Raw genomic sequence first — 19,049 nt, forward strand, 5'->3', positions numbered from 1 at the left:
GAATATTATCTTATATTAGTAACATAAATAAGTAATTAAAAAAAAAACATTAGAATATCAATAATGCTAATTTTTTATGATTATAAAAATCATTCCGTCTACAAATATTAAAACATAAATACAGGATCGAAAGATCAAATTAATTAAAGTTTTAATTTTTCCTTAACTTTTCTAACAATTCTCTTCGATAAACACGTAAATTTTAAACACGTAAATATTTTAAAATCAAGTCATGCGCAACGTTTATCATGTGTGCGACCCAGCCAGTTTCAACTATTTCAGGCAGTCTCAGGCTCTCAGGTAAATGTACGGTACGTATTTTTCTCGAGGGCCAACTAGAGAATTCTAAAATTCAGCGATGAGTGTCTGCGAATCTGTGAGCGAACTCTTTTCAGAGTCAGTTGATAACGACAATATTTTTACGATCGGAGTCACTGTAGATACAGGTACGAAATTATTTGTTAAGTCCGTAAAATAAAGAGAAATCCACGTGTTTCTCAAACATAACCTACAACAACGATGACGCAGGTTTCGAATGGGAAGCGATCGACGAATGCAGGGAGAAATTCAACAAAGATGTACGGGTGGTCAAACAACGCGGAAGAATTTATTTTAATATTGATCGGGACCAGTTTCCAAAAGTATTCTTCCACGCAATCTCCAGATTATTTTCTTTTAATATGGTCGCAAAAATCATCATGTTTATGTTACACTTTGCCATAAATATTGTAGGTTCAACAAATGAGATCGATAGATCATGTATTCATAGTAGCTGATAATGGAAGCTTATCACTTACCAATGACAAAGAAGCAGACTTACGGTATATAAGAAATTTAGACATGTTCTCAAACTCAGATAATAGATGGAAGAAGACTCTTGAAGCATGGAAATGTATAACAAATTTCAAAGGAAAACTTTATCCAACAATCGAAGAATACGTTGTAGCTAAAGAGCACGATCTTGTAGCCAGAGCAAAGATGTTAGAGATGCGTAACAAAGAAAAAGAGGAAAAAGATCCCCTTGATTGGGACGTATCGGAGATGAAAGAAGAGAAAGGAAAAAAAAGGGGACAAGATCCTTCAAAATCTGACGAAAGTAATGTACTTAAATACAGAGTAACGTGTGAGAGAAATGGCAAACATGCGGTTGAATCTAAGGATGTCGCTACAGTTATTGGAGAGGTATTGCAGGATAAATTTCATTGGATAGTGGACTTATCCATGTATCATCTAGAAGTTGTCTGCAAATTGATAAATGGTAAAGAATTTTAACAAGAAATGCATATTAAGTTTTATAATATCTCCAAGAATCGATTAACTGTGTATTAATAATGATAAGTTAAATATTAATTATTTCAAAATGTTTCAGATCAACTAACAACGCATTTTCGCGTAACACACAAATCTATGCATAACAGAAACATAATAAATTTTGGGCCAACTACTCTTAGATCAACTATATGTTACAATTTGCTAAAATTAGCAAATCCTAAGCCAGGAGATATAATAGTAGATCCTATGTGTGGAGGAGGTTCTATTCCTATAGAGGTATTGCATATTTACAATGATAAAATTAATAGTTGATAGATTTCTATTCATACACAAATTTCAGGCAACACTAGCTTATCCACACTCGTACGTCTTATGCGGCGATAATGATTCTAGAGCTGTGGATAGAACAAAGTCGAATATGGATGCTTCAACAGTTGGATGTAAAATAGATCTCGTACAATGGACCGCTTCTAAATTGCCATTCAAAGATTCTCTTGTCGATATTATCGTTACTGATATGGTATAGAAATTAATTTTTAAAACTGTTCCATTTTTATAATCAATTTTTAAATATTTTTATATTCTTTTTATAAGGAATAATTATTTTCTTAACAATTCACAGCCGTTTGGTAAAAGAAGTGGAAATAAGTCATACAATAAGATTTTTTATAAGCAATTTTTGCTAGAACTTGGTCGAACGGTAAAATCAAACGGACGAATAGTTCTACTCACCTATGACAGATATAACTTTAAAGACGTAAGTTATTATTATAATTATGTGCGAGAGTTAAAATATTCATTTAAAAAAGAATTAATTAAGGTAAAATATTTTACTGCGATCCGAAGACAAATTCTGTAATTCATTTTAGGCTTTGATGGCAGCTGGCGATTTATTCTGGGTGACTAAAATAATTGGTGTAAACATAGGAGGCCTTCCAGCTGCAGTTTATGTTCTAAACCGCACTCAAATATCTCGCGATTGTTTCAAACCGCGGATGGCCAAGCAATATAGTTATCCGAAAGATAAATACGATAAATACTCATCTACTCGATCGACTGAAAAGTCTTTGACCAATTAGATATTCTGTTTTCATAAGTGGTGTGATATAAATTCATATTTTTGTACGAGGAAATTAATAAAGTTTATTTACATGTTTGGCGAATAATCAGATTAATTTTTTTTCAACAAATTATTTCCCTCCTAATAAACTTCAATGTATAGAATTCACAAAAAGAACTTTCTTCTGCTTGTTTCCATATCGTGTCTGCGACCTTGTATAATCCACTCGTAATCACCATATTTACTGTCGAATGTTCCATGCTGCAGCGATCTTAATTTCAAAGTGAATCGTGGACCTAATTCTCGTAATCTCGGTTTTCCAGTCTTGAGATTAAACTCGTATCTGCAAAATAATTCATATTCGATTTAGAATATATATAGTTTATATTATTGTTAATCTTCGTTATAAGTTCTAAAAATGTCATGACATAAGTCTGTGATTAATAATTAAATATAAAAAAAAATCTACACGTAAATTAATAACTTCAACACCTTCATAAATTCTTTAATTTTAATAGATGCTCCTATGTACAGTCATATAACTTTCACCAAAATATTTTTAATCCACTAAGAATAGTAAGAATTAAAATTGCTACATAATTACCTATGATGCCTGAAAAATATGTAATCTCTTTGATTGTGAAATGTCACTGCTCTCCTTCCTTTAAATTCTGGCTGATAATGAAACAATGCTCCCAGCATTCTCCCGATGGTAAAACCTAAGCGCGTGGTAAAGTTATTGAGAATAACTTCTGGTCTGTGTTCTGTGATCTCTTTATGGCTGCGCTTCAAGTCCGTTGTTATCTTGACATTACTGAGCTTGAAGTGCGCAGTAGGACCATCAGGCAGATGAATGATCAACATTCCATCTAACATTTATATTTAAGGGAAACTATTTCAAGATGAAAATAACTTTAATTAGCTTAATGTATCTTATACAATGCAAATGTAAGTTTGTTAAGTGACATTAAATGAGTTGCTTCCTAAAAAATTTCTGGCACTTCTAATAGTTCCCTATCAGCCAATTTAGCTAAAAAATATGTTGCGCAACAAATAAAATATTAGTTATTACTGCAAATAAAAGTGTTACATTATCCAGTATAAATTTGTAATTTTACAAAAAGGATACTTGGCTTGCATTGATCCTCATTAACGATTACTATGTCAGTGAAGTTTCTGGCGATAGCACCCTTGACCATTTTCTTAACGCCTGAACGATTTCTATACAGCGAAATAGAATTAGGTATCATTCTCGTGAGCTCTCTGCCAAAAATTCTCGTTTTCCTGTTTGGATTATCGGCGTATGTAATGAGCACTTTAGGCTCATACTCCTGCTTATAATAGGCAGCGAATTCGTCATGCTCACACTCAGCTTTGAGCTCCTCATTCGCCTCGTCATCCAGATCACCTACTATCGTAGTCTCATCCTTCTCTCGCAGACTCTCTAAAGTATGCGGCACCTGTTTCGGAGCACCCTCCTGTATCCTCGCCTTCTTCGCCTCCTTCTTTGCTTTCACTCGTTCCTTCATCAATTGCTGGCATTTCTCGTATCTCACCGCCTTACATTTGATGTGATTGAAGTTACTGTCAGACGGCAGCAAGACTTCTGAAGTTTTATCTGTCGAAGTACTCGGTTGATCGTCCGCCACATCATTTTCCTCTTTAGGTCGACTCAGAAGATTTCTTCGCAATGTTTTAATCTTCATCTTGTAGAACTCTGTTGCTCTCTGTTAAGATCGTAAGCGTTCAAGAGATTCGACCAGGTTCGACCGTTCGAGAGTGCACCGCGTTTCTAACCTATAGATTTAAAAACGTGTTTACGAGTCCATGAACACACATGCGCGCAGTGTCGGCAACATCAAACTAGAGTGTAAAGAAAGGAGGCGCTCTTATCATCTAGTAATATAGTTCCATGATAATAAACTCGGGGAGCTTTCCAGCAAGCGACACAAGTCGACACAAGTATCGTTTTATCTTTGTTACTCATTGCCAAAAAAGAAAGATAGAACGATGCTTGTGTCGACTTGTGTCGCTTGCTGGAAAGCTCCCTCGATCATCGACAAAAGAAAAATTCAGAATTTACAACGAAAAATGAAAAGGATATAAAAAAAATACAAATACATTTTTTTACTCTTATTATTTACAAATTCAATTTCTTTCTTAAATATACCAAAAAACGCATTTATAAAAAAATATTTATTTCTGTCTTCCAAGCGTATATGCCACCTCTCGCTATACTTGTCTAAAATCTTTCTTAACAACTTTGTTTTAATATGAACATAATAATGCGTATCAGTTATTTTATAAAATGAGTAAAGTTTTCTGTACGACGAAATGATGCAAAAGATTTAAGCTAGTTAAATAACTGATTTAAAATATCTACTTTTAGCCTAGTTACGTTTTATATACATTTCACCTTAGCTAGAGATCTTATATACAATCATTTGAACTTCAAAACTATCCACAACACAAAAAATACTGCTATAGAAAAAAGGAACAAATATAAGATGTAATAATTATGGCCTGCCTTTGCTAAACGCAAAACACGCGCTACAGAACCAGATAAGGAACCACTTGTCCTTTCAAAGTCATCATCCTAAAATATAAATTCATATTATTTCTTATGTTTAAGGTGACATGAAAAATTGCGTAAACGTATCTTAGACAAGCTGACCAACTAACCATGCCTCTGAGCACTTTATCTTGATATTTTACTTCGGTGCCAATGTCAATGGATAATGATTTCAAAGCATGTATTTTATCCCGCAATTCTTCAGTCATTCTTTCGTTCTCGTCTTCCATAACATTTTGAGTAGATGTACTTGGTAATGGTTCATAGCCGTAACCCCCTGGAAATGAAGAAATTATATGTAAGATATTATATTGTAATAGTACATTAAAAAAGTACATTATAAAACAACAATCGATTGACGCATATGCTAACAGATGTCAACTTACCTGAATGAGAACGTCGCATTTTGTTAGCAATATTGATAGCTTAGTTGATAAACAGATGCGGAAGAAAATTATTATCCTATGAAACACCTTTAGAAACTTGAAAAATATTTCAATCTGTCTTTATATCTGAAAAAAAGAATACATTGTGGTCAACTTAATTATTTATGCTTATATAAATATATAATAAATAATACTTATGATAAAATATACTTACCCAGTTAAACAGCAATAATAGTTTCAGGAAAAATATGTTGCTCAAGCAAACTGTATTATACGACGACACTCGAACTGAAAATATTCATGTATAAGTGTATAACCTCAAACAGACAAGACATTCGTATAATTTATCCAAAAAAATCTGTCCAAAGCTTTTTAATATAAAGTTCGCAATTTATACCAGTTATATAGAAACTACAGATAGCCGGAAAATTAGAAAATATATGGCAATAAATATATGTCAACGTCACGATTGTAGTGACGTGTAATCTCTGCTACGGAGTGATACGAGTGTTACGAACGATGAGCAAATTAAAGCTAGGTCATCGACAAGTATTATTAAAAACCGACTATCTTATAGAAATTCACGTGGCTGTTAAAACTTTGACGATTAGCTCATATTATAATATTAATTTTATGATTTATTATTATCCTGACGTTTCGTAGCTTATAATTATAAATCAATTGTTCAGATATGTTGGCAAAGAAAAATTTTTATATCGACAATTGATAAACGTCAATATTCTACATTTATCTCATAATTGATCATGAAGTTCAGAATTGATAGTCCCTCGATGGGAGATTTATCTTAATATATTATCTTTATTAATTTTATAAATATATACGCTTTTAAGATTTCTATTCTGTTAAAAAATATTTTTTCCTTATAAAATATTAAATTGATTATGGACAAGGGACATTTGGAGAATCATATTTCAGTATATTATTAATAGTATTATATATTAAATATAAAGGCACAAACAATAAGGAGTACTTTTCTACTTTCTAGATTTCTACGGTATCAATGTGCTTCATACATTGCCTACACGTTCGATATACAGACAATTATGTCTCACGCCAACAATCGTCATAGAATTACTCTCGAAGACGGAGAAACACTTAACATTAAACTATTGGATCTCTGACCTTCCTAGAACTTAAATAATTTAATTACAACTCTATCTATTCACAACCTTATAAGAAAAACGCTCAACGTATTTATTTTTCCTTCACGTAAATGGAACGCGATTCTTAATGCGTGTTGACGATTCGTTAAATAAACGTATATTAACATCTCGATATGATCACGTATAATTCTCGATATGAAAATCGTTAACAATTAAGTCCAAAAACATATAATTTTTGCATTCGTAAATCTTTCGACGATCGCGCGTTTCACAACTAGATATACTGTTTTTTATACAATTTTCATTATCTAATATCTCTCTATCTTAACGTAAAACAGTGATAAGTACTATATGTTTGATGTCGCTCGCGCGTGAAGACGCTGTAAATCATTGAATCGTAAAAATCTCACACTGTTATAACATATACATTCATTACACATATCGCTACGTAATGTTTCTCTACGCATATCGGTGTACTTGTATGTATATACACACACGATATTGATGATTTGATCCCTAATTTGAGATTAGGCCTGAAATTTGGGAAATATTGTATAAATTTCTACCGTAAGAAATTCGGATTGACGATCATTTTCTTTTGGAATGTTCAATGCCACAGACTCAAAAAGAAAAACACAAAAATCGACCGATTCTTTGCTGTGGATTGTATCGTCATGGATATTAAACATTTTGTACTTCCGCACCCCGCCTAAGAAAAAAATTGTATTCTCAGACGATGTGCTACAATTATAGTCGTATAAAATTTATAGAGGATTTATGAAAGATTCGTCAAAATGTCTGACAGCACCTACGATGGACTATTTCTAAAGATTATCGCTATAAACTAAACTAAAAGATTTTTCCAACGTTACCCTGAATAGATATATACAGTGTTGAGCATCGTTCTTGACTTCTTAAATTATACAATACAGTTCTATCGAAACGAATCGATCGTTAGGCAAGAGGTCTTCAACGTATCGTCATATGATGAATATAAGAATATACATCATAAATATAAGGATAACTTATAGAAGAATAAAAATGATCGTATAAATATTAAGTTTCAGTTATACTGTGACTCGTTTGCCAATTACTATTACGTTTGAAATAATGTCTGAAGAGAAAAATCATGATGGATGAATCTATAAGAAAATCGTACAAAGAATCTACTATCGGAATTATTTGGAATATTTTGATGTGTTCAGAGAAACGCTGGACGAATGAATACGTCGCGATGGCGCTGGACTAACTGGAGCCGATGGAGACGGTCCAGTGGGCGTCGTTGGCTTGGAACCCCTTCTGCTTCGCCTTAGAGTCGAATATGGACTGATGCCACGATTAACATGCTCGTGAGCGTAAAGTAGCACTCCAATATCACGGTTACCCGCCTCCAGAGCGATCTTCAGGGCCGAGCTGCCGTCCACGTCGACGATAGATGGGTCGCAGTCCGGATGCGCGAGAAGCAATCTCACGATGTCGGTGTGGCCATGTTCCGCAGCGCACATCAGCGCAGTGCTACCGTCTTCATCCTGGATATTAACCGCCGCTCCGGCATCTAGGAGCAGTTGCGTCATATCCTTGCGTCCGTGTGATACCGCCAACATCAGCGCAGTTTGCCCATGCTGTTACGCAAAACAAAATTAAAGAATTATAAAAATATTTGAGGAAAAATAGAAGAGAATTTTTATACATGGTGCTTCTATTATATTTATTACAATGTAGTAGAGAGCTTACCAATTTTGCTCGGATGTTGACATCGGCAAGCTGAAACAATCTATTCGCCACGGAGGCGTGCGTGGAATTTCTGACTTCTGCCAGAGCAGCTAACATCACAGCCGTGTAACCAGCCACGTTCGCCTTATTAATGTCGCAGACTTTCGAGTCTAACAATATAGACACCACGTCGAAATTGCCATGAGAGACCGCGTAGTGCATCGCTGTATTTCCACTGGTGTCCGTCATGTTGACAATGTACTCTAGTAGAGTGCTGGAGCATTCCTCGAAACGATCCAAATAATCCTCGACATCTAACGGATTCGCGCTAGATGTGCTGGATATTTTGAACCATTCTTGCTGTATAATATTGGTAGCGTTCTTAAGCTGATGAGAGATATTTCTGCTAGGTGACTTCTTGATACTATCGTTGAGCACCTTCATGGCGGCTTGCATCTCTTTCGAGGGTTCGACCTTTTTCCTGGGCTTGTCTTGAATTGGTTGAAACAGAGCCGATTCTGGTAGCTCGGACTTCTCCTCATTATCCGCCTCCTTCTCCATGTTACGCATCTCTTCTGTCGCAATCTTCTCATCCTTGGTTCTTTCGTCGGATTGCAATTGTTGAATGCTACGAGAGAAAAAGACATTTCTTTCTCTATCTATTTTTAAAAATGTTTGGTAGATACACACATACAACCAGTCTCTTATTAAAGAGTTAATTATTATTTCTTTATACATGTTATGTAAGGGAGATTATGAAAACTATCTAATAAAATCTAATAATTGGCACAATCAAAAAGGTTGAATTCCAAATCTTGAATTAAAAAAATCTCTGAACTATAAAAATATATCGTCAAGCCATGCTAGTGTTATATTGGCTATTAATATTAAAATTTAAATATTAAATATAAAAATTCAACACAATACCAAGGACATTAATGGCAAAATGAGCGTGGTGCTGTAAATAGAAGCAAGATATCAGATCAGATTATGGCGGGAGAGACGTTACCCTTCCGTGGCCGGACAAGGCGGGATATCGGAGACTTCGAGATCGCTGAATAAACGCGGAGCGGCTCGCTGCGGCTGCTGTTGCTGCTGCTGCAGCATCGATCTGTCGAGATCGAGGATGCGTTTACTCGTTCAGCATTGCAAGACCGCCAATACGACGCGGGACGCGCAACGATATCAGACTTCCGTCTTCCGTCGCGATATTTATGTCGTGGTTGGAGCGTGCCAGGAAGAAGACTCGATGACGCACTCGGCAGTTCGACACGCGCGCAACCATGGACTCAAAAAAGAACAACAAACTATCCGGCACGCTCGGCCGGCACGAAGTACGTCATACGCGGCTCTGCAACTGGTCTCGTGCAACCCTCTTCCCACCCCCTTTAGCGCGAAACAACCCCCTTGCAACAGCGACCTTCGACCACGGAAATAACAGATGGCGTGAAGCGTAGTCGAGCGGGAAGGATCGAGGGGTGGATCGAGTATTGAAGGGGTAAATGGTTCAATATACTGAATCTACTCGTTTGGAACTAAGTTTAAAACATGATAGATTAAGAATTAAGCATAGCAAAAAATTAATTACATGCAATCTGTAAAATTTTCCGCAAGTAAATAATCAATATTCCATAAAGCTTCATGTGTCGATCATAGGATAAATTAATTTATTCCCTTAATTCATTATTTTTTGCACAATAAGTTAGATACAATTAACAATTTATTTTTCATAGATTGGAGATCATCTTGCGATAAAAATGCTAAATTCTTAATCTCTATACAATCACTATTCTTTCTCCAATATCTCATAAAAGATAAGATAAAATAAAAATGTAATCCCAAATGACTAACCGGTTGCTGCTGTCGTACTGCTCTTTATTATCCGTGTCGTATCTTATCACCCCGACGGCTGGAATTTTCGTGTAGGTGTCCTGGCGCTTGAACTGCCTTCTATGATCGCTGGTATTCAGGGGAATATGAGATGGCCTCGGGATCCTAGATACCATATTGCTGTTCTGATGATTCAGGCTGTTCTCCGCATTGTTCGCGATCTGCTTCGCTAGACTTTTGATCGTCTCCTTGCAGTTGTCGCAATAATTCGCCGCGCAGGAGATCGAGATATGCGGCCTCACCGAGTCACCGACCGACACGTCGACCAACGTCTTCTTCATCGTCGAGGTGCCGAAATCTCGGCATCTTGGCGTGAGACCAGACGTATCGGTGCCGCGAGTGATGGTTCTCACCAGGTCCTCCACCATCACCGCTACCGATTTGCTGGATTTTGTTTTCGTCCGCCTATCGCCGTAATTGAACGAGTGACTCCTCGAGTTCATCGAGTTCAACGACACCGGTGGCTGCACCGCCACAGGATCCGGTCCGACGCACACACTCCTAGTACAAGAACCGAATCTGACCTCGATTCCGACCTCCGATGTCGTCGGCTTGGCGGTTACGCCCACGTGTGAACGCATTCTGAACAATTCCGTCACCTGGACCATCTGATCTCGCTTTTCGGCGACTTTGGGTGTTTCTGGGCTGCATTGAATGCCCTTGGAGGAAGTGTCTTTCACCAGGCTATTCTTGTAATTTTTCAGAGTATGTTCCACGAGCAATTCAGCATCCTCATTCGTCAGGACATCCTTCATACCCAATCTCGTTGATGTGCCGCAGGAACGCTTCTTGATCTCCTTTTTCGCTTCCGGTGCGATATCTTCGATTAGGAAATGACTGCACTGAAGACTCTTGGGCTTGTTCTCTGTATTGATACCGAAGTCCCGCGTTTTCTTCATGATTTTGCGATTGATCGGATCGTTTTCGTTGGGTGGTATCGATTCCACTTGAAGAGGAGTTCTCATTAACTCCCTCCTTCGTACTTTCGGCAGATTTTCCTCCAACATTAGTTGACTGCGAGTCAAACTCGATTTCCAGGTACGATGCTGGAAGTCGTATAAGTTCGAGAGGTTTGACGATGTCTCGTCTGCCAGCACGGTACTCTGGTCCTGGATCTCGGGCACAATCTCCTCGATTCGCAGATGACTTTTTTGTAGCGATGGCTTGATCGGCGTGCTTGTTGTTATTATACCGACGTCTCTCGTTCGAACCTGTACCGCGATCAGTTATTAAATTGACATAATAATTTCCGATAAAATTAGATACAGCTGATTAAAGTATTTTCGCTCAGAATCATTTTTTATTTATTTCCTTGTAAATTAGCACTAATTAATATCGAGATAATTGCTACATTCTATTACATAAAATGGCATAATATCGATTTTGTATATATATTGTTAATCGCCTTAATTATTACGAACCATTGCATACCGAGCAGATTATATTGCCGATGACATATCTGGGAAGTTTCAGAATAAAACGCAACATAGTATTGAAAAGTGGATACATATTGCAATTACTATTTTTTAAATCTTCAATCTCGACGTATTATTTATAAATATTTACGCGAAATATGTACACGCGCACGAAAGTCGCTCGGCTCCGGCGACGTAAAAAAACGACACGCGAAGCAACGGGAGTACACGGCAAAATTATGTATCGCCATTTAAATTCCGATTTTCACTTCTAATTAGAAAAGCAATCGCCACTCACTTCTGGATATACATAAATCGACGAATAATTCAACGAGAGGTTGCTTCAGTTAAAAAATTAGGGATGTAATCTAAAGATTTCGTATGTGATCAAACAGCAGTTCAAGTATTAATACTTGTCTGACAACTTTATATAATGCTGATCTCTAATTTTAATCCCTTATCATTTTCTAGACTTGAGAGATAAAAGAGATTAAAAAGAGATAAATTAAGTTCATAAAATTAGATAGAAGAATATTTTAAATAGAAGTTTAAGTAAATAATTTTTTAATAAAAAATCATCTAGAATTTCAAGATTCTTTTTAGATGTCTTTTAGACACAAATAAGATAGATAATGGTCTGTACGATGACTAAGTGAAAATGTAATTCTTACCGGCTGATACGATACCCCAACGTCCCTTGTCATCACGCCGCACATGGTTCCCATGTCCCTGGTGGATACGTTTCCAGAGGTCTTCAGGTTTCGCAGGGTGGTGCACTGTTCCGAGAATGATTGGCTGCGATGCCTGTGCAGGGTGTCGTTGCAGGAATTCGTTTTACTCAGCTCGTCCACTTGCCGCAGGAGATTGCGTTTCTCCTCTTTCAATACCGAGACTTGCACCTGCGAGAGAAAAAGAAAGAGATTGCACGCGCGGAGTTAGATAAGCCTGGCAATAGTGTAAGCTTTTATCGAGTCTGATAAAATTGCGACGCGTGAGAAAACATAATGATTTTTAATGTTGCGGAAATAATAAAAATATTACACCAATTTTCAATAAGTTGCAGAAATAGAATTAATGATTAATATTCTACGAACTATATATTCAGATCAGTTTTCTCTAATGTTAATATACATTAATAGATAGAACAATGGATAAAATATTCTTATACGTTTAATATTAAGCAAAAATAAAAATAATTCAAGACTGATTAAAAATGAAACATTAAAAATATTTAGTACTGCGGTTAGATTAGGTTTGCAAAGCGAATAATGAACATAAATTCACGTGAAAAATATTATCAGGTACAAAACGTACAAAACGTACAAAAGGTTCCAGCTCGACTGTATATTGGTATGTTTTCTATTTACTTGATTTTTATCTTTTTTAGCTTTATTATTTTTTATGTCAAGTTTATTCCATTAGAATGGTAGTAATTATTGCATAAATACAATATCTATATACAAATACAAGTTCACACGAAACATTTCTTTGAAAATGTAATGTGAAAAAAAATATTTCATCGTTTCGCATCGTTTGTGCATTGAACGAATTACGAGACGTGCTTGGTAATAAGAACAACGAGATCATGATAAAGCAGCGGGAATACACATGAACGTTTCGCTAGAACGGAAGAGCTCGGGCTCGCATGGGTGCAAATTATATGCCGGGCGATGAACGTTACGAAAGCGTAGGTGGGAGAATAGGAAATTAGTGAGAACTCACCTGCAGCATGGGAATCGCCTTGACCTGTTCCTCCAGCTCTTTCATCCGTTCCAGAGATGCAGCCATTTGTTCCCTGATATTCTGCAACGCATAAAAATATTATTACTATCTTCCTATTCCCACATTTCACAAAATCACACACCAATTTACATGTTTGTACATAAAATTAAAAGCTAAATGAAATGAGAATTATTATCAATCTTGAGATTAGAAATATCTAATTAGAAATTAATTATAAAACCAAGACGCGAGAGGGAACAAACAATAAATAAAAATTTTCAATAACATAATGGCAAGGATAAAATTATTACGTTAGCGTTTTGCAGTTTTCGATTGTTCAAATTTTAATCGCGCACGCAAATTTTTTTCTCATATATTTATTGCAATATAATGTAATAATTATACAAGTAAGAATAGTAAAATATAAATTTCATACCTGGAGTGCGCCGGTACTAAGATTCGAGTTACCACTGCCGACGCTAGCGTTGTCGGAATCTGCCGGCTGGTCTGTCTGGACTGCATTTTGCACCGGTGCTGTCCCGTTTGTGCCATCTAGCGAAAAAAATCAGTCGTGGAAAACCACGTGCTTAATTATCTGCTTTATTATTCGCATTTTTTTGCAAGAAATATTTTATTAATTCTTGAGAGAACGTAGTTGCGCTGAACATATTGAAACATCCACTTTAATCGACCTCCCTCTTCGATCAACTCTGCCCTCCGGCTTCTTTAACTCTTTAACTAGGGGAAGTTAATTTAAACTGATTCCTCCTTACGAGGCAGAGATTTTGAGAAAAACACATTCTCTTATCTTGGGAAATAAAATCCTTAACTGATAATCATTTGTTTAAAAAAAGAGATAAAAATTGTATTAATATATTGGTATTTTGCGCCATTCTGTTTTGTAACATGTTAAATTCAAAACAGTATCGTACAAGAATATTTCCTAGAAATATGTATTTAATTTAGTTATTAATAGCGTTGTTATCTCTTAGCAATCGCTCTTTTTGACGCATCATTCCTCGACAATAGATATAAAGAGGAGTAATTAAATTGTTTTGCGTCATTATGCTACGATCCTTATGCAACATTCGCAACAAGCTAAGTTCACCTGTTCCCTCGAAATGTTTTTTAATCGGCTCTTGAGCAACCGCGTTAGAGAGTAAAACCTTATCTCGAAAAGAACAATGAAGAAATGCGATAGACGTTGTGGCAAATTCCTTTGACAATGTCGTGATATGCCTCGTGACTCGTGGGCTCGGCCGCCGCGATGCAGAATTTTCAGCACGCAATTCGTGACGAACGAGGGTGTCTGCACGAGATATTTCAAAATCTGCAATCTTAATTTTAATTAACGTATTCTTTGGCAAAACGTTTCTTCAGCGAAGCATTCATAATTCCGGGGTTAGAAGCGATTGAAAAAAAGCTGATCTTTCGTGAACTTTAGAGAAACGATTAAGTAGTTAACAGAATTAGTAATTTTCAATTAATTTCCAAGCAGCTGTAATGAAATGAATTTTGAGATTTAAAATTGTAAAGATATTTAGTGTTTGAATCAAAAGTTGCGGTAAAAGATGATTTCCTTCATTTCGCCGTGGAAAAATCGATTCCAAATTGAGAAGAAACTTGTTATCAAAATTAAGATCGCAATTAGGTTGCAGGACATCCTATATATGCATCGTTATATTAACGGTGAAGCGCCTCGGTGAATCACGCATCACGCGCATTGCACATGTGGATTAGACAAAATAAAAAGGCTTAAACGATCTCCAGCACCGTGAAAGTTTCGCGCGGAGACGAATGTTATACTGCCGCGTGCCGATCATGAGATCACGATAAATTCGTTGCGAGGAGGAGCGAGAGAAATTAACAAGGCGGCCGTCCGACTGTTGCGTGCCAAGAGTTACGTGTTCGCGTGTCAGACCAAGTCAGTTTCTATCATAATACTGGCTTTAATACTTTATTTAGAGAAAATTCCAGAAAATTATATTTTTGACAAAACAAAGTCTACGGTCAAATCTCTTAATTAAAATTCCTTCAGTTTGGACGAATAAAAAACGCAAATTTATAAAATGGATCAATAGATGCAGTTCCTCTATGTAATGGAGGATGCGTGAGCGTTCGGTCGTTCGGATAGCAGCTACGATGCAGCTGTTTCTCTATCACGCCTCCTAAATTGCATTTTGACCGATCGCCGCGATAACGCGAATGGGACTTTCCGAACACTGACACTCCGATTCCGCGACGTCGCCGTCGTCCCTGACACTTCCATTTTTCGCTCGTTCACGTTTCAGACAGATGCACTTGTCGAATACGGAAAATGGCATCGCGCGCCACTCGCGAATCGCATAACAACGTGATCGAATGTCGGCATATAAAGGAAAAAAGAGAGAGAGCGAGAGAGCGAGAAAGAGAGACCGATCTCTCTGAGGTCGTTCGATCTCCCGAGGCGAGATATCACTCGCTCGCTCGTTGATAATGAATTCAACTTGTTTGGAGTTAGATAAAGTATCTGTTAATTGCTTGCGCCGCTGCCAGTGACGCTAATCACTGGTATGACGATAAACAGTGGCAGCCCATATCGCCACGGCCGCGGCGCGCGGCGGGGCGATCAAATTGCATAAAAGAAAACCACGCGCCAAAGTAAACAGTGATGCAATCGTTTCTATTTTATTTGGCATACATTTTTCCGTTTTACTTAGAAATGATCAAGGAGATTAACAAATCGACAAACAAATATCATACGAGAGATCAAATTTATGTCACGAGAAAAACACTTTTGTGTCTCAACGCGGAGGGCGATTATCGAGATGAACTCACGATATTTCCGCTTCGCCTTCATCTTGCAGAAGGGAATCCTCTTCATGATGAAATTCTTTACCCCCATTCTCGCTGTTTGTCGATCTCTCGCCGCTGTCGTGAATCTATTGTGAATTTATCTGACTTTTTCACAGGGAGATGCGCTTTTAATCTCCGTGGTCGAAACACTCGTTATTCCACGTATATCCCACGCGTCCAATTGAAATTGTCGCCTGCTATATCCTTCGTCGTTTACTTCACGCTGTCGCGGATTTGAATGCTCGATTTTGAATAAGATTGATTCTTTTTTATATCGAGTCGCCGATTAATAACATACTCGCGAGTAAATTAATGAAAGTTAGCTGTTAGCATCGTTACAATCAATCGTTCGATCTATCGGGAGCACGATTTATCCTGTGACGTACTCGATGCATAAATTATCGTAATTTCCAATTTTATAAATTTATTCTTTCTTTCTTTCGATCATTCTTCCGTTGTTTCTTTTTTTGGAAGTAAGCTATAATCTTAGAGTCACGCGCTAATGCTTTGGATACAAATTATTGGCCAATGCTATGTTTTCATTTATTATTTATCAATTTCACAACGTCATCGATATATAAATATATTATTCGGCAGTTCCTTCTCTCAAACATGGAATATTTTTCCCCTATGCCCTCCCTATGCAATCGCGACTCGCGAGTCAGCATTCAGACACAAATCATAGATTGGTAACACGCGTCCTTCTACGGCGAAGTGCGAACAGTGCCCAACTTCACAGTGTCGCGGATCTATCGTTCGAAAAATGAAGCGCACTTGCGTCGAGTCGCACGGTCGCGCGTTAACGACACTCCGCCGCGAAATCGTCGGTCCACGTCGGTCTTTCGCCGCACTGTCGGTCGTGAAATCGTCCTCGCAATCGTCCTCGCTCGCAATCTCGGCCTGATTTCCCCGGATGACGGACCACGGAGCCGTCGAGGAGTCTGGAGGAGTCTGGAGGAGTCCGAGCCTGCTGGTCGCCGTGCCCGCCGACGCCGACGCCGACGACACGACGCGACGTTGGTCGCCGTGCCCACGCTACGAGGTTAGTATTATTTTCGTTTATTCCCCATCTTTATATTTCGGCGAATTGGGTCGCCCGGAGAACGCTCGCTCGGAGGGCGACTTTAAAGTCGCTCGGAATTGGCGATATAATTGGCTCGACGAGGCAACACATCGAAGAGACGATCGCGTCGTGTCCCGGTGTCCGTGTATATAGGTAGGCAAATTCGTTCGTTCGTTCGCTCGATCGTTCGCGTCCGGCACCCCGATATATACATAAGTCGCGGTTGCTCGCGGCTCGCGGCTCCTCGCCGCTTCGGCGACAGTTTGCGTTTGACTGCTGTGATGCCGTCGAGCCGTCGAGCCGTCGAGCCTCGGCGAGCGCGTCGACCGTTCGCGCTAAAGGTGAATGGAAGAGAGGGACGGGAGCGGGAGCCTCGCTCTTCCTTCGTTGGCCTCTTCTGGCCTCTTCTTTCGATGCCCCGCCGATTTGCTAATCGCGAGAAAAAACAGCGCCGGCGTTTCGCGGTATCCGGGTCTCTCTTGCTCGCTCGCTCGCGAGAATAGCTTCGATGCCGTGAAATGTCTCTGGCAAGTTATGGAAAAAATGACGAATGATTACATTTTTCGTGATATCGACTCCAATTAACAGAGAAATACGTCGGAGAAATTTTGGCTCAACAATTTAGTCACCTTCTGTAGATATTTGTGTTGTCCTTTGAAAACAGTTTTTATTTAAGATGAAATTATTCCGTTTGAAATTTTGCGCTTTTGTAGCCGCAAGAGAAGGAAAAACAATGATTTATGTGTATTCGTTGTGCTTGAAAGAAGCTTCGGTACGGGAGGGTGGGAAGGGAAATAAGCGGAGTAATAGTTAATGATGTGTAGAAAATTAATGATCTCCCCGAAAGGGTTCGTATCTTGTGAACCTTAACAATTTTCGCATACGCTCGTACGCGTCATTAATTAATATTGCCTGCTAGTGATTATACGTAACAATGGATGTTATCTACTATAATGTTGAAAATTAATAGACTTTACCGTTTCTTTGATAGAGATGCACTTGTATTAAGAAGACGTACGCAAAGAATTTTTATGTTTTACAAACCCGATCGTGCATGTCTGCACAATTAATATTGTATAATTGTGTAATAAAGACTGAGAATTCATCGTTGAACGTTGATTGGCGGACGTATGTAATTTCTTGAATTAAAGCATACGCGCGTTGAGCTTACGGCAATTATACGGCGATTGTATAACACAAAGTCGCCAAACAGGCGAGCATCGCCATCCGCGGGCAATTAATTAGGCTATTTGTCGCAATTACCGCGACACACGTAGGTACACGCGCGAGATTTTAAACATGACAAACGATAAATATTCACGATTACGACACGAAACTCTCCAGCGAGACTTGCTTATATTATTTATATACCGCGCGACGGCGACGTCCTTCCCAATTACGTAGTCGTCAAATTTACGTCATTGCTTCAGCGGTTTCACGATCTTATTTTCGTTCGTTCTCGATGCACGTGCTTCGGAAATAGTTCAACTAGTTGTGTGCGCGCGCGCGCGCGCGCGCGTGTTTAGCTCGACAGGTGCAGGCGACCATATGTGACCACCTTGCCCGAGCAAGGTTGCACCGAAATGGCTAGGAACGGTGACGGTGAAGTCACGCTACGCGAGCAATCGGTCTGGACTGCCATGCTAACCATTTCGCACGTTACACGTGAAATTCTGAAATTCTGAAATTCAATCGCGTTAATACTCTGTCGTGTGAGAGCAGCCGGTTATTTTAAGATCAGCGAGGCAAAGCTTGGACGTCTCGCTTCAGTTTATGATACTGACAAACACCTCATCGTTATTACCATGACACGCACCGCTTCGCTTTCTTGATCAGACACGACGGTGCCGCGGTGGTTGGAAATTGCTTCGAAAATTTACACGCTATGGAAATCATATTGCATTAATACGATATGGAAATAATGTATTCTCCTCTTACTTAGCTTTTAATTTTATCAGCATTCTCTTCTGGTGCTATTTAACAAATATACTAAATAT

The 19,049-nt window shown here is 38.2% G+C and overlaps 4 protein-coding genes across 8 annotated transcripts in view; 1 reads left to right on the plus strand and 3 right to left on the minus strand.

Moving 5' to 3' along the window:
* The first annotated feature begins 286 nt into the window (after positions 1-286).
* Positions 287-2,438, plus strand: LOC139778303 (tRNA (guanine(6)-N(2))-methyltransferase THUMP3). The gene is made up of 7 exons (XM_071716177.1): positions 287-446; positions 529-641; positions 733-1,258; positions 1,370-1,548; positions 1,613-1,792; positions 1,895-2,029; positions 2,142-2,438. The coding sequence occupies exons 1-7, from the start codon at positions 359-361 to the stop codon at positions 2,349-2,351; spliced, it is 1,431 nt and encodes a 476-aa protein (XP_071572278.1). The 5' UTR covers positions 287-358; the 3' UTR covers positions 2,352-2,438.
* LOC139778304 (probable ribosome production factor 1) lies at positions 2,390-4,183 on the minus strand. The gene is made up of 3 exons (XM_071716178.1): positions 3,462-4,183; positions 2,937-3,201; positions 2,390-2,675 (listed from the first exon to the last, which is right to left on the minus strand). Exons 1-3 carry the CDS (start codon positions 4,036-4,038, stop codon positions 2,498-2,500), a joined length of 1,020 nt encoding a protein of 339 aa, XP_071572279.1. The 5' UTR covers positions 4,039-4,183; the 3' UTR covers positions 2,390-2,497.
* Positions 4,184-4,452: 269 nt separating this feature from the next.
* Positions 4,453-5,820, minus strand: Bet1 (blocked early in transport 1). The gene is made up of 5 exons (XM_071716252.1): positions 5,688-5,820; positions 5,505-5,578; positions 5,291-5,416; positions 5,015-5,181; positions 4,453-4,928 (listed from the first exon to the last, which is right to left on the minus strand). The coding sequence occupies exons 3-5, from the start codon at positions 5,307-5,309 to the stop codon at positions 4,773-4,775; spliced, it is 342 nt and encodes a 113-aa protein (XP_071572353.1). The 5' UTR covers positions 5,310-5,416; positions 5,505-5,578; positions 5,688-5,820; the 3' UTR covers positions 4,453-4,772.
* Positions 5,821-6,228: 408 nt separating this feature from the next.
* Kank (KN motif and ankyrin repeat domain-containing protein 2 kank) overlaps positions 6,229-19,049 on the minus strand; it is a 36,409-nt gene continuing 23,588 nt past the window's right edge. For 3 of the 5 annotated variants that reach the window (XM_071716236.1, XM_071716237.1, XM_071716238.1), the window contains 6 exons: positions 13,591-13,706; positions 13,155-13,235; positions 12,104-12,331; positions 9,979-11,228; positions 8,149-8,755; positions 6,229-8,036 (listed from right to left, as the gene is read on the minus strand). In XM_071716236.1, coding sequence (XP_071572337.1) covers positions 7,593-8,036; positions 8,149-8,755; positions 9,979-11,228; positions 12,104-12,331; positions 13,155-13,235; positions 13,591-13,706 — 2,726 coding nt within the window. In that variant the 3' untranslated portion in view covers positions 6,229-7,592. Of the gene's footprint in view, positions 8,037-8,148; positions 8,756-9,978; positions 11,229-12,103; positions 12,332-13,154; positions 13,236-13,590; positions 13,707-15,381; positions 15,575-15,971; positions 17,367-19,049 lie in introns of those variants that run through there. The other 2 variants (XM_071716240.1, XM_071716241.1) reach the window with 2 other exon arrangements.

This window comes from Temnothorax nylanderi, unplaced genomic scaffold (genome assembly GCF_030848795.1).
Source record: "Temnothorax nylanderi isolate EJ_2023f unplaced genomic scaffold, tnyl_v1.0 TNYL_tig0179_pilon, whole genome shotgun sequence".
In the NCBI taxonomy this organism is placed as follows: domain Eukaryota; kingdom Metazoa; phylum Arthropoda; class Insecta; order Hymenoptera; family Formicidae; genus Temnothorax; species Temnothorax nylanderi.

Bases quoted from the DNA above. Each gene is read 5' to 3' on its own strand.
- Bet1 (XM_071716252.1), bottom strand. The intron at 4,929-5,014 runs GTTAGTTGGTCA...TTTATATTTTAG, and splicing joins ATAAAGTGCTCAGAGGCATG to GATGATGACTTTGAAAGGAC.
- LOC139778304 (XM_071716178.1), bottom strand. From the start codon at position 4,038: ATGAAGATTAAAACATTGCGAAGAAATCTTCTGAGTCGACCTAAAGAG. The intron at 3,202-3,461 runs GTATCCTTTTTG...TATAAATGTTAG, and splicing joins TGAGGATCAATGCAAGCCAA to ATGGAATGTTGATCATTCAT. The intron at 2,676-2,936 runs GTAATTATGTAG...ATTATTTTGCAG, and splicing joins ATATTTTTCAGGCATCATAG to ATACGAGTTTAATCTCAAGA.
- LOC139778303 (XM_071716177.1), top strand. From the start codon at position 359: ATGAGTGTCTGCGAATCTGTGAGCGAACTCTTTTCAGAGTCAGTTGAT. The intron at 642-732 runs GTATTCTTCCAC...TAAATATTGTAG, and splicing joins ATCGGGACCAGTTTCCAAAA to GTTCAACAAATGAGATCGAT. The intron at 1,793-1,894 runs GTATAGAAATTA...AACAATTCACAG, and splicing joins ATATTATCGTTACTGATATG to CCGTTTGGTAAAAGAAGTGG.